Source organism: Muntiacus reevesi, chromosome 3 (genome assembly GCF_963930625.1).
Source record: "Muntiacus reevesi chromosome 3, mMunRee1.1, whole genome shotgun sequence".
In the NCBI taxonomy this organism is placed as follows: domain Eukaryota; kingdom Metazoa; phylum Chordata; class Mammalia; order Artiodactyla; family Cervidae; genus Muntiacus; species Muntiacus reevesi.
The window spans coordinates 113229600-113244684 of NC_089251.1; the positions used below are offsets into that span (position 1 = coordinate 113229600).

The window sequence follows — 15085 nt, forward strand, 5'->3', positions numbered from 1 at the left end:
TTAAACTTACACAAGCAAATCAAGGTTTAAAACTAATTGTCCTCCATTTATGGGGACTAGGAAGGTAATGTAAAATTGTCAGTTGTCTGCTACGTAATTATTTGAAACCGCAGTCTTTAATTTGGAGATGCAACAATGTTATTAAAAGGCTGTCACATCCCCCAACAAATGAAAACTGTTGACTTGCAAGCATGTGGACCCCAAATTGGTTGAAATCCAGAATATGGGTGATGCTTGAAACTTTGCCTTTATGCCAGCCAACCTGAGAATTGTGCACGAGCTGATCATACAGCCTGTAGCCCCCTCCCTCACAATGCCTTGAAAACCTGTCTCCTAACGGGCAATGTGGAAATGATTTTAGGACATTAATCCACCGTCTCCCCAGGTTGCTGGCTTCCTGATTAAAGCTTTTCCCATTTAAAAAAAAGGAAAAAGGCTGTCACTTAACACTGGAACTCTCTGAGTGGCTCTGTATCCTGACTCCACTTGCTCAAAATAAATACAGGGAAACTTTGTTATAACTTCTGTCTTTAATGAGCAAAAATTAACCTGTGCCAAATCTTTCTGGTTAGGTACTTCCTGTAAGGTGCAGTAATTTCAAATAGTAAATTATTAAGTGGTACTGAATAAATTCAAAACAGTACTCCTAATAATTTAGAGCTGTCTAATCTCTTCCTAGCTATATTGTTACTACTTTCAAGAGTCTTGGAAAAACCATAATCTTTAAAATGTTAACTTGAAAATAATTCAGTTTAATTGGTGGTTTATTTGTAAAATATAATTGCATTTACTTGCACAGGTACCTGTGGTTGGTGGGATTATGGGAAACTTTGTTCTTTTTTTTTTCTATGCTCGTAACGATATTTTCCAAATTTTATACAATGAATGTAGATTTTTATAATCAGAAAAAGTTTCCTGAAACAATTGTGTTCTAAAGCATTAGGTGGGATAGAGCAAGATAGTCATCCATGCTGGGAGACAGTCTGATTGGGGATATTCGGGCCTAAACAGGGTGAGGAGAGTGTTCATTGTAGGGGGCCAGTCTTGCAGGAGAAGTCAGAGCTCAAATAGGATGAAAGGGGAGTCATAGGTGAGCACGTGGCTGTGGTTATCAGAGGCAGGACAGAGTGAGAAGGGCATCCATGTAAGAGTAAGGCCTGCAGAGGACATCCACATGGGGTGGTACCTGATACAGGTGTTGAATCCTGAGCAGGGTGAAGAAGATGTCTATGGAAGGGGTAGCCTAGCACCAGGGGTCAGAATCTGAGTGAGGTAAGGAGGACACGTGTGGGGAGCAGCCTAGCATGTCAGGGAGGAGTCAGTGGCAGGGAAGTAGAGATTGGTTATATACTGGGGAGCAGGGGGGATTGATCGGATTAGTGTATTAAGGATAATGGGAGTCAAGTTTCTGACTGTCAGTAAAGGGAGATAGAAATTATAGTGAGAAGGAAACTAAAATGACTCCTATGGTATTGCGTTAAAACTGCAAGTTTCAGCAAAAACTGTTTTCGATGGATGGGTGGATGGATAGATAGATAGACATGTAAATAAGTACACACATACACTCCAGCTACATCCAAAGATTAAAAAAGAAGAAATCATTTCTTGTACTAGCCTCAGGAAGTAGGTATTATTACAGTTCTTACTTTATAGGAGATTGATATCACAGTCTTAAATGCAGGAGCCAGCTCTAATGATGTGACTTGGGTCCTGGCTAAAGCCTGCTGCCTTAAACTAAGAGTCATAACTTGCCCATGATCATGTAATCCCTGAGCCCAGTTTCTTTATCAGCAAAATGGAAGTGTTAGACTCTATAATCTTCCAACTCCATTCCAGCTTCAAATTCTAAACTTCAAGCTATCAGTAATACTAACAACAAAAACAAAATACCCCAAATCTAGAATATGGGAGTAACCTTAACTAGAAACGTATATAATTAAAGTGAGAGAAGAAGACTATAAAACTTTCCTGAGATGGTCTTAATGAATTGAACTTGCAGAATTGCTTGTTCAAGTGCTTATTTTCCCATTCTTTTTGTGTGCTCAATTTTAGTCATTAATAGCATTCAGGTGTGATATTTTGGCACTTGCAGAAAGAAGTTTTTATTCAGGGGTGCTGAGTCATTAACAAGTATGCAGTTTCTTTCCTGAGGGTTTTTTTTTTTTTTTTAATTGGGGGGGGGTTTGCTATTCCAAGGAACCTTTTGTTCTTTTTTGACTGCACCAGGCAGCATGTGGGATCTTAGGTCCCCAACCAGGGATCAAACTCACACCCCCTGCATTGGAAGCATGGTGTCTTAACCACTGAACCACCAGGGAAGTCCTCCTTTGTTCTTTTTAATGAGGATAAAGACAGATGGTTTTGAAAGAGACTTTCTCTTGTTAAATGAATAGGTCACCGCTGCTTTTTTATAGCTTGAGGCAGGCAGTCTTTTGGGAAACAAGCATTTATGGTGGTTTTTCTTTGGGGGTGTGGCTGCATTATTGTTACTATGAAGTTCTATTTGATTGGTTCTGAATTGTGCAGCACTAGGAGTAATATCTTTTTTTTTAAAGCTCAGCCTAGCTCGTGAGCACTTTTCAAAAGAGAAGAAAATTATAAAGGAGGAGGAAAGACTGTCCTAGTGAGTGTTTAGACTATGAGGCTGATTGTTTTCAAACAAATTTAATTCATTATCTGCTTTGTAATGAAGATATCTTAATAACAGAGAGGCAGCCCTTTTATCTACACACTTCTATTAACCAGTTTATTTTGTTTAGATCAGTGGGCAGGACACCATCTGTTACCAGAAATTTTCTTTTCATCAAGTCTGTCCCCATTAAGAATCCCCAGTTAAGCAACTTCAGCTGCCCTCCTGTTTAATTTCCATAATAACTCAATTCAGGGATATCGAGAGAAAAGGGCAGCTAAGAGGATATTGTAAACTGTATCATGCCCTCAGAGGATTTAATTTGGTCACCTCCTTGGCAAGATAAATTAGTGGGAGGAGTTTATGTGTGTTGAAGAAAAGGGCTAAGAAGAGGGAGGAGCAGAACTGATGGTAGATTAGGCAGTTTTAAAGAATTTTAGAATTTAAAAAAAACTTTTCTTCTAATAGCTACTTGGTTACTTTTTATTTCTCCAAGATCTCTTTTTCTAAGGCATGTTTCAATTATTTAGACACAGGTAGTGATACGAGTCCTTTTCCATACATAATATTCTATTTTTAGGACCATGAAATACATCTACATACCTATTGGTATGTATACGCTTATATGTTTATGTAAAGTAAAAGGGATATACAAATGCTGTTCTTTTAAATATTGACACTGTGACACTGAAAGTTTTTTTTTTTTTCTTCTATCAAAGGTCCATGACTCCAGCTCAGGCTGACCTGGAATTTCTTGAGAATGCCAAAAAGTTGTCTATGTATGGTGTTGACCTTCATAAAGCAAAGGTAATGGTGACTTACTAATATGCATGTATCAGACCTGTGTAATATAATACCGCGTACCAACCTTTACCTAGGGTATTACAAAACGTTCAGAGGAGAGTAATTCTTGTTAGAATGTTGTCTGTTGGTTGAATAGTCAAGTGTATTAAGTGTATGAATTGAATTGCCTGTTTGCAATTCCACCAACAGAACGAGGTTTCACACCTAAGCAACTGTAAGGATCAAAAGATATAGTGCCAAGAGCAGAAGAAATGATAGCTTCCTAAAATGCAGATACATTTGCAAGTGCTGCGTGACAGTGAGGCTTGTTTCGTAGCCAGTCACCTACCTCAGAATCACCTGGGGTATTTGTTGAATGTACAGATTCCTGAGCTCCTCCCAGATATACTGACTTGACTGTGGAGGAGAGGCTTAGTCTCCAGATTTAATGAATATCCCAAATGATTCTCCTTCGTGCTTGAATCTGAGGATCACTGGTATAAGGCAACAGTTCACAACGTGTGGTCTCTGAACCAGCATTTAGCATTGTCTAGGAACTTGTTTGAAATGCTCATCTCGGTTCCCATCCCAGAGTTACTGAATCAGAAACTCTGTGGGTAGGACCCAGCTATCTGTTTTAGCAAGCTCTCCAGGTGATTCTGATGCTCACGGGAGGAACACAAATAGCTCACTTGAGAACCACTGGGTTAGGTAATTGGAAACTTGAGCTTTCATCCCCATTCAACCCAAGGCAGTCTAACACAATGAATAATGACAGGATGTCGCTTGACTTCTCTCATCTTCAGCTACTGAAATGACTGGGGAGGTTGAGGAGTTTGTGAGGGCAAAGACTCAAGGGGTGATCGGAGGTTCATTCAGAGAAATTTAACTAGGATGTACAGTGAATCAAACCCATGTCCAGTGAGAAGCAGGCAAAAGAATAGGGATATTTAACCCACAGAAGGGAAAGCTTAGGGAAGATATAATAGCAGTCTTTATGGATTTCAAGATTAGTGTGTAAAGCAGAGGTTTTACTGGGCCTCCAGAATGTAACACTGCAGCAGGTAAACTGGAAACTGCAGGGAGATACTGTTAGCTCAGTTGGACAGTTTGTCTAACAGAGCTATTTCAAAGGTGGGATGGGCTATCTCAGAAGGGACAGAGTTCTCTGGAGATATTCCAGGGTAGGCGGAATAATCACTTGGTAGCAATTTAGAAAAGGACCTTCAAACATTTTGTGGTAATTGGACTAAAGTGACCTTTCAAACTTCTCCCAACCTGAATATCTGTATCTGGAGCTTCTTCCTTATTTAGATTTTTAATAACCCTAATAAGAGTCCTTTGTATGTTAGTGAGTTTTCTTGATGTTGCTCTGGATTATTTGGGGCTGGGTATTGTAACTTCTGTGACTCTCAAAAGTAGATGGTAGGAAGATCAGATCAGGTCCAGAACTGAACTGGTTAGGTTTGCTTCTCAATTTCTGCTGGAGGCTCGTGTCAATTCAGTAGTTATCAGGAATGCATGAGGAATCAGACCTCATATTCCTTTGCCAAATGCTGTAAAGCAAATGATTTTTTCAAAACATCTAGTTAAAAGAGGGATGTAATTGTACTCACAGACTTTAAGAACTTAAGGGAGCATCTTCTGAGAAATTGAGTTATGTAGTCAATGAGTTGAAGCTGAATATTATTTCTTTTTCTCTCCATTGTGCTTGTACATAGCACATGTAGACACTAACATGTTTCTCTGTACTCATTTTGGGGAAAGGAGTCGTTTAGACGCATGTAGTGTCGGGTTTTTATTACTTACCTAAATAAATAGTCACCTGTAGAGATGAACTCAGGTGAAATTCATTTTCCTTGAATCAATTGTGATTAATAATATGGGCAGGTAACAAACTCAATATAAACACTTACCAAGCATATTGTCAATAGCAGTATGGGGTGATAGAGAAATGATTTAGATACAGTTTCTACCCTCAAGGACTGAATTTTAACTTTTTTCTAGTTGTTTTCCTCATTATAAAGGTTATGTATATATAAATATTTATATGTATGTATGTATATATTGGGGTTTCCCATGTGGTGCTAGTGGTAAAGAACCCACCTGCCAATGCAGGAGACATAAGAGATGTGGATTCGATTCCTGGGTTGGGAAGATCCCCTGGAGAAGGAAATGGCAACCCACTCCAGTATTCTTGCCAGGAGAATCCTTTGACAGAGGACCCTGGCAGCCTACAGTCAATAAGGTCACAAAGAGTTGGAACACAACTGAAGTGACTTAGCACACACACAATGCACATATATGTATTATGCACACATAGTTGTATGTGCCTAGAAAATAGGATAATTCAGGAAATTATCAAATTAGTACTGGTTATAGTTAAAGAGTAAGGAAAGACGAGAGTAGATTTTTTAAATTTTACGCATTTCTGTATTATTTTTTTGTGCATACATGTGTTAGTTTTTGACATTTGAATACTTTTTAAAAGACAATACGTATCTATTGTAATTAAAGTGTAGAAAACTAAAATAAAAAATTGCTCATAATTGTACCACCTAAAGAATGGCATTATTAACATTTTGCTGTATACATCTTTCTTCTATGAAAACCTTTTATATTGTTGAAATCAAATTACATATGCAATTTTGTCCTGCTTTGTTTCACTTAATGTTAACAACATAATTGTTTTACCATTTATCTTCCAAATTCTAATCTAGCTATTTTAACAGCTGCATCATATTTCACTATATGGATGGACAAAATTTAACCCTAATGCTTGGATATTTAGGTTATATACAGTTTTTCACTCTTAAAACATTCTGAACATTATAATGTGTAAAGCTTTTTCTGTGATTTGAATTATTTCCTTAGAGCAGATTATAGAAATAGAATTAAGGAGTCTCATTTGGAATTTTAAAGATACTTAGGATAGATAATAACATTGATTTCTTAAAACGTGGTATAGTAACAACATTTTGACATAGACCAAATAGTTCCATGGGTTATGGTTGTTAGGTTAAGCTTTATTTTTCAATGTGTACTTTGTAGCTATTTTGTGTCGTTGATAACTTCAGATTGTCTAATATAAGTTGGCTAAGTTGAGCATTTGGCTCAAGACTGACGTTCTCTTTTTTCCCTCAGGACTTGGAGGGTGTGGATATCATCCTAGGTGTCTGCTCTAGTGGCCTTCTGGTTTACAAAGAAAAGCTGAGAATTAACCGCTTTCCTTGGCCCAAAGTGCTGAAGATTTCTTACAAACGTAGCAGCTTTTTCATTAAGATTCGACCTGGAGAGGTACATACAGAGCTCATGATCCCCTTTCCTCCTGAATCAAACACAGATGGTGTCTAAAACATCTCTTCATGCCTGTTTTCCATGCTATCATCTCTGAGGTCTCTCTCCAGCTAACTATTTAGGCGCTGGTATTTTGTTTTCTAAAGTAACCAGTCCCATGCTGCTGCTGCTTTCCTTTACTGTTGTTGGTTTTCTGGGCAGTTCTCTTCATGTAAGCAAATACACCAAGGCCAGAAGTGAAATTTGGATTAATAAACTTGTTCCTTGTTTACTCCAGGTGAAAACTTGATGGAAAATATTTTTAAATTAAGTAGCATGAGATATTTAAACTGTGAGGTTAGATTACTTACATTTTGCACCACAAATCCCTTACTTTATATAAATAAATTTATTGTATGTGTAGTTTCTGGTAGTGACTGGAAATGTGTTCCAGGGTCAAGTTCTAGATTCGTAGTAGAGTTGGATGTTCAACTTTGTACCAGATAACTCACTTATTAGTTGGTAGTCAATTTTCAGGATATACCAATGCTGGCTAAGTTTAACTTTTATATTAAAGCACTGTCATGGTATAGCAGAAACTTGTTCAAGTAGGAGTTAAATTAAAAAAAAAAAACTTCCAATACCTATTCTGCCACCTACTAAGTAAAAGACCCTTGACAGATCTCAGGCATTCTTTATCACTCAAGGGGGATAGTACTTCCTCTGTCAGAGTTGATTTGAAGATCAAATGAGATGACAGCTATAAAAGCTCTCTAGAGAAAAGCACCATACTAATGTAAAGAGGCTTTTCTGTGTGTATATCACCATCTACTGGTGAAAAATGACTCATTGTTTCAGCATGGAAATATTGAATGTACAGCCTTAAAATTTCAGATAAGGATTATTGCTGAAGCATTTGTTTAGGACCGTAATAATTTACCTGTGCCTAGCAAAAAGGTTAAAGAGTTCCAAATACAAGAATCATTCAGTCAACAAATGTTTTCTGACAGCATCCTTTGTGTCAGACACTATTCTAGGGGCTAGGAACAGTGAATAAAAGAGTGTGTCCCTCTGCAGGCTTACCTTTTTTTTTTGGAAGGCAGAAAAAAAACACACCATATATATATAGGAAGGACTTCCCATCATGGGAAGTCCTTTGTTTATTTAAATGTTAACTATGTAATATATACTAAAAATTCAAAAGTCTTACTTTAGAAAGCAATAAAGAACAACAGGAGGGTTTTGAGAAGTGTAATGTAATATTATGACTACAACAGATGATTTAGAAGTAGTGTGGTGTAAGGGAAACCATGAAATTCTGGTTCTGCCACTTAATAGCTATGAGACTGAGCAAGTAACTTCTCTGATCTCAGTTACACATGAGTTTCCTCATGTGTAAAAATACAGATGATACTATCCAATCACAGTGCTATTGGCCATAATAGGCACTAGAAGTTAATGTTAGTTGCCTTCCATCGTATAAAGCGTGCTTAAGGCAGAAACAGAGAGGCAAGAGAAGCAGGACAGTGTTTCCAGTAGCCCTGCAAAATGTGGTTTCCTTCAGTCAAAGAGGTTATCTAGGTAAATTAACGATCAATCAAAGAAAAAAAAAGATATTTAATAATTCAAGAATGTGGTTTGAACCACAATCTTTAGTTCCTATTTCTAAAAATGACTGCAAAGTAATATTGGTTGATTGGAAGAATCATCTGTTATCCTAGTCCCTGATTACTGGGTAGCCTGGTATGCTAAGTGCAGGAAGAGCAGTATCTGGATGATCAAAACATGACTTATGTCTCAGAAAATGTGCGGTGTATGTATGTGTGTGTGTTTCTGAACAAAATAAGATGTGTAAATAATATAAGCTGAAAAACCACTCTCAGTGAATAAATTTCTTTTGTTAAGTAGGAAAACATTTCAAGTGATATTTTATGTCCTTAGACTAGTCACGTTCTTTTTATTTGCAGTGATCTCCTCTGTAGCACTGTATTTCTCTGGTCCAGTATCATTGCAGTTGAATAATACTTTGTTCCATGTTTATTTGTATACTTACAGCAAGAACAGTATGAAAGTACTATCGGATTCAAACTTCCCAGTTACCGAGCAGCTAAGAAATTATGGAAAGTCTGTGTAGAGCATCACACATTTTTCAGGTATTGTTCTCACTTCAGTATTTTTCAAGAATGAATTATTTATGCGTGTTTCTATTTTAAGCCTGCTGTTGAAATTCCCTTCTTTGTGTGGTTGGCAGTCTTTTCTTTAGCTCAGGTGAGATCATCTTAAGCAAGACAAAATTAATCTAGTTCTCCTCCTTCGGGTTGAAAAACACGGCCTCCACCTTCCCAGAGCATCTTTCTATGTATGGTGGAAGAAGGAGGGAGAAAGGAATAGGAGCCTGTGTTTACAAGAGGCTCTGTGATTGCCCTAGGGCGCTAAATCCAGCCCTACCAGAAAGAGGTACCCTGACTGACCTCCACATGGAATTGCCTAACTACCTGCTGTGGGTCTGTTACTCTAGAAGATTAAAGATTTGAAGCTGATCATTTTCTTGCTTCTAATCAACCCCAGAAAGGGAGCACAGAGAACCATCTTTGAAACCTGATTGTTATCAGATAAACAGAAGACAGAAGGAAGTTTCATCTCCTTCACTTTCCCTGAGGCCACATACTTAACCCCTCTGTTCATTTGCCAAACATTTCCTGTGCGCTTACCCTTCTTATAGACATTGGGAATAACCACTAGTAGTTCTAGTCCCAGTCCTAATGGAGCTTAAAGTCTAGCAGACAGAAGATTACTTGTGTTGAAAGGAGAGCCAACTAGTTGTTGTCATTTAGCCTTTTTAAGAAAATGAAAATTGCATGTATAGCACAGTGAAGAGAATAATATAATGAACTCCCCTTGTACCAAACCCCAGCTTAATAATTATCACCCCAGTGCCAATCTTGTTTCATCTGTATCCCCACCCACTCTTTCCTACTACTTCCTAGATTATTTTGAAGCAAATGCCAGACCTTATGCCGTGTCATTCATAAAATAAACTTGACTCTTTATAAATGGCTCTCAAGAGAGAGAACCATGATATCTTTTTCTTTTATTTGTATTTTTTATGTCATACTTAGCACTAAAGAACAGTGTACAGAAAGAAAAGTTAGGGAAAATAACATTTCAATTCTCATTTCAAATAAACCATCAGGCTACACGTTACACTCAATTAAAATATCTTAATTATTTAAAAAAAATCTTAATTATTGACATTAAGATATTTTTCTATGCTTCCGTCATTTACTTTAAAACCAAGAAAATAGTTTTAAATGAAGGTGAAGAAGCATAAAAAGAACTTTTTTCTTTTTTTTTTTTTAAACTGAATTATAGTTGCTTTACAATGTTGTGTTAATTTCAAGTGTTCAGTAAAGTGATTCAGTTATATGTATATATTTTCAGGTTCTTTTCCCTTATAATGACTAACAAATACTGAGTATCATTCCCTGTGCTATATAATAGATCCTTGTTGGTTATCTGTTTAATATAGTAGTGTGTATATGTTGATCCCAAACTCCTAATTTATCCCCCCACCAAAAAAGAGTTATTTTGAATGTTATATGGATGGTATAGATTTCAGTTGCATCCAGTGTATTTACTTGTAGGATAGCATATTTATATCCACTGCATCAAAATAAGAGGATATATTGACATGTAATGCTTAATTGGGCTTCCCTGATGGCTCAGTGGTAAAAAAAAATCCTCCTGCCAGTGCAGGAGACTCAGGTTCAGTCCCTGGGTCGAGAAGATTCCCTGAAAAAGAAAATAGCAACCCACTCCAGTGTTCTTCAGAGGAAATCCCAGGGACAGAGGAGCCTGGTGGGCTACAATCCATGGGTTTGCAAAAAAGTTGGACCATAACTTGTGACTAAACACAATGCTTCATTACATAAAAGAAAGTATTTGCTGAATTAAAATAAACTACCCCAAATGGGGGGGGGGGCTCTCTTTTTGGTAGTATTTGATGTAGCAATGTATGTATACATTTATTCAGCAAACATTCATTGAATGCCAGATTCATGCCAGGCACTATGCCAAAAGTGAAAACACAAAGATGAGTAAGTAGATCTTTATTCTTTACCCTTCGAGAGTTCACAGTCTCATGGTGGAAACTAGCACACAGATTGTTTCAATTCAGTGTAGTAAATGCCCTGACAAAAGAGAGCAGAGAGTACTGTGTAGAAAGAAGATGAGGTTTCTGAGTTGAAAATACACCAAAAAACCTATTAAATAGATTACCAGGCATTGAGTTTGGAGTGTGTTTGACAAAATTATTGTTCTAGGAGAATAGAACAAGAGCTCTGGGCTTGAATTCTGTGACTACCCTATTTCTTAACAGCTATGTGACCTTAAGCAAGTAGCCTTTTTTGAGGTTCGGTTTCTTTTATATATAAAATGATGAAAATGTTACAGGGGTATAGTGATAATTCTTCAAGAGATGGGAATATCAGACCACCTTACCTGCCTCCCGAGAAATCTGTATGCAGGTCAAGAAGCAGCAGTTAGAACCAGAAATGGAACAACAGGCTGGTTCCAAACTGGAAAAGGAGTATGTCACGGCTGTATATTGTCACCCTGCTTATATGTGAAATGCGGGGCTGGATGAAGCACAAGCTGGAATCAAGATTTCCACGAGAAATATCAATAACCTCAGATATGCAGATGATACCACTGTTATGGCAGAAAGCAAAGAAGAACTAGAGCCTCTTGATGAAAGTGAAAGAGGAGAGTGAAAAAGCTGGCTTAAAACTCAAGTTCAAAAAATGAAGATCATGGTATCCAGTCCTATCACTTTATGGCAAATAGATGGGGAAACAATGGAAACAGTGACTGATTTTATTTTCTTGTACTCTAAGATCACTGCCAATATTGACTGCAGCCTTGAAATTAAAAGACAGTTGCTCTTTGGAAGAAAAGCTAAGACCAACCTAGATAGCATGCTAAAAAGCAGAGGCGTTACTTTGCCGACAAAGGTCTGTCTAGTCAAAGCTATGGTTTTTCCAGTAGTCATGTATAGATGTGAGAGCCGGACTATAGAGAAAGCTGAGTGCCAAAGAATTGATGCTTTTGAACTGCAGTGTTGGAGAAGACTCTTGAGAGCCCCTTGGACTGCAAGGAGATCCAACCAGTCCATCCTAAAGGAAATCAGCCCTGAATATTCATTGGAAGGACTGATGTTGAAGCTGAAGCTCCAATACTTTGGCCACCTGATGCAAGGAACTGACTCATTGGAAAAGACCCTGACGCTGGGAAAGATTGAAGGCAGGAGGAGAAGGGAATGACAGAGGATGAGATGGTTGGATGACATCACTGCCTCGATGGACGTGAGTTGAGCAAGCTTTGGAAGTTGGTCATGGACAGGCAAGTCTGGCATGCTGCGGTCCATGGGGTCGCAAAGAGTTGGACATGACTGAACAACTGAACTGAACTGATAGTGATAATAGTACAGTGCTATAAAAACATTTTGAAAACCTAGAGTGATATAAGGTTATATCATTAATAAAGGCCACAAATAAATTATACTTATTTCTTTGAGAATGACAATTAAAATAATGATTACTTGGTTGGAAATTTGTTTTAGTAATTATAAGGAAACTATGAGAGTTATGAAACTTCTTAATTCTTGATTTTAGCTTTAATTTCAGTCTTGTTAGAGTAAGATAATGTATATTATATATGATTATTATGTTTTTTCCCGCCAGACTGACATCTACAGACACCATTCCTAAAAGCAAATTTCTTGCCCTGGGATCCAAATTCCGATACAGTGGCCGAACTCAGGCTCAGACCAGGCAAGCTAGTGCTCTGATTGACAGGCCTGCCCCGCACTTTGAGCGCACAGCAAGCAAACGAGCATCCCGAAGCCTTGATGGAGGTTTGTACCGAGAATTAATGATTTCTTGTCATCCTGACTCTTTAGAGAGAGATAAAGGAAATGTGGTTATCAGATGTGATCGGGTGCAAAGTAAGTACAGTTATCTATAAAAGAGTCAAAGAATCTCAGTGGAAAATGAAAAGGATCTTCCTAATTGTATACTTTAGTGAAATCACCTTAAGAAAAGGAGAAGAAAGGTTCAGAGAGAGTAGTAACTAGATCAGGGTCCCACTGCTAGGTAGTGGTGGGTTAAACACAACTAGAATTAGAATTCAAAATTCTCTGCCACAGGGCAAAACCTAATGTAAAATACTGCACTAAAACCCTCTTGGACATTCTTTTTTTTTTTTTTTTTTCTCTTGGACATTCTTAAACAGTTATTTTTCAAGTAGAAAAGAGGGAGAGGGTCTGCCTCACTCTAGTGCTATGAAAATCATTGAAAAAGTTTAGAATATTTGTCATGTGTCAATTATAGACAGAAAAAACAATTGTATTATTAGAGTCTCCAAATTTTGTTTAAACAAAAGGAGGAGGAAATAAATGTTTCATGATTGTATATATTGACAGAAGATCTGTTACAGTTTTTCTAAGTTTAGTCTTAAGGATTTTAGAGCATTAGCATTAATGAAATGAAGTAATAAGCCATATTCATTTTTTTTTCCTGGCCATACCGCATAGCATGCGGAATCTTAGCTCCCTGAGCAGGAATTGAACCTAGGCCCCAGCAATGAAAGCGCCGAGTCCTAACCACTGAACATCCAGGGAATTCCCAAGCCATGTTCAGTTCTTTATGCCACTAAAAAGAGGTAGTTAATAAGTGAAAGTTCAGAAGGCAGTAAGCAAAATAGAGTATTGCTGATTGTAGCTCTGTGCTGTCTACTGTAAAAGCAAGATGCATGTTCTAGTAATTAAAGGTTTGGGTTACAGAATCAGACCTGGCTCCCAGTCTCAGCCACTGCATTTATGATCTATCTTCTTGAATGAGTTACTTAATCTGTTTGTCTGAGTTTTCTCATTCATAAAATGGGTATGATGAGACTATAATATTACCTCGAATTTTCATGAGAAATAAATGAGATGATATGCTTAGCACAGTGGTTGGCACTTAATAATTGATACTAAAATATTAAGCATCATTGAGATATTGTTAATGTTCTGGCCACATAATTATTATTTTGTTAATTATTATCCAGAACTATGCTGCTGTATTCTGGTTTGTTGCATTGTGGGAGCATATATCAGAAATACCTAACTCACTTTAAAGGAATCAGGAATGGGTTAGCCGCACTTGGAAATTATCCAAGCAGTAGAATTTTTGTTTCTGTACTGCACATCAAGTTTCTTTCTTTCTGGTGTTTCTCTACAAGGCAGATTGTAGTCTTTGATTTATTTATTCTTCATGATAACACTAAGAATTAAGTTCCCTGGTGGCTCAGATGGTAAGGAATCCACCTGCAATGCAGGAGACCCAGGTTCGATCCCTGGGTCAGGAAGAGTCTCTGGAGAAGGAAATGGCAACCCACTCCAGTATTCTTGCCTGGAGAACTCCCTGGACAGGGGAACCTGGCAGGCTCCAGTCTATGGGGTCTATGGGGTCACAAAGAGTTGGAGACAACTGAGTGAATAACACACACACACACACACACAGAAATTAAGCTCAGAGATTAAATAATTTTTTATGGGTAGAAACAGAAATAAAACAAGTTCAGATAATGGTAAGTGCTGTAAAGAAAACAAAATAGAGTAATGGGAGGGAACGTGTCCGGGATGGGGCAGTTGAGAAGCTGTTTCAGACTGAATTGTTGTTCAGTTGCTCAGTTGTGTCCAACTCTTGGTGACCCCGTGGACTGCAGCACGCCAGGCTTCCCTGTCCATCACCAACTCCTGGAATTTACTCAAACTCATGTCCATTGAGTTGATGATGCCATCCAACCATCTCATCCTCTGTCATACCCTTTTCCTCCTGCCCTCTATCTTTCCCAGCTTCAGGGTCTTTTCTAATGAGTCACACTGAGTGGTCCAATCTAAATTTAGAAGGTTTCTCTGAGGAGCTTCATCTGAACTGAAACCTGAATTGTGAGGTTAAATAAATAAATCTGGGGGAAGAACATTCTTGAAGGGAGAGTAGTGAGTATGAAGCCCTGGAGATAGGAGTGAGCTTGGCAGGTGTCTAGACCAGTGCCGTGCCATAGAACTTTCTGTGAGGGTGAAATTCTTCTATTTTGTAATGTCCAGTTTGATAGCCAATAGCCACCTGTGGCCATTATGAACCTGAAATGTGGCTATGAAACTGAGAAACTCATTTTTAACTAAATTTAAATAGACACATGTGGCTAGTGCAAAGATCTACTCTACTCCAGGGGTAGAAAGGCAGAATAATGATGAAGTCTGTTGCTGGATTTGCATGAGAGATGGCAGCAGCTGGGACTTGAGTATTGTCATTAAAGATAGTGAAAATGGATCAGGGATATAATTCAGAAGCC

At 37.9% G+C, this 15085-nt stretch overlaps 1 protein-coding gene across 9 annotated transcripts in view; it reads left to right on the plus strand.

Moving 5' to 3' along the window:
• Nucleotides 1-15085, plus strand: part of EPB41 (erythrocyte membrane protein band 4.1) — a 177594-nt gene that overhangs the window by 105632 nt on the left and 56877 nt on the right. For all 9 annotated transcript variants that reach the window (XM_065930230.1, XM_065930221.1, XM_065930222.1 and 6 more), the window contains exons 8-11: nucleotides 3349-3436; nucleotides 6557-6709; nucleotides 8744-8841; nucleotides 12430-12602. In XM_065930230.1, the coding sequence (XP_065786302.1) occupies nucleotides 3349-3436; nucleotides 6557-6709; nucleotides 8744-8841; nucleotides 12430-12602 (512 nt within the window). The remainder of the gene's footprint in view (nucleotides 1-3348; nucleotides 3437-6556; nucleotides 6710-8743; nucleotides 8842-12429; nucleotides 12603-15085) is intronic.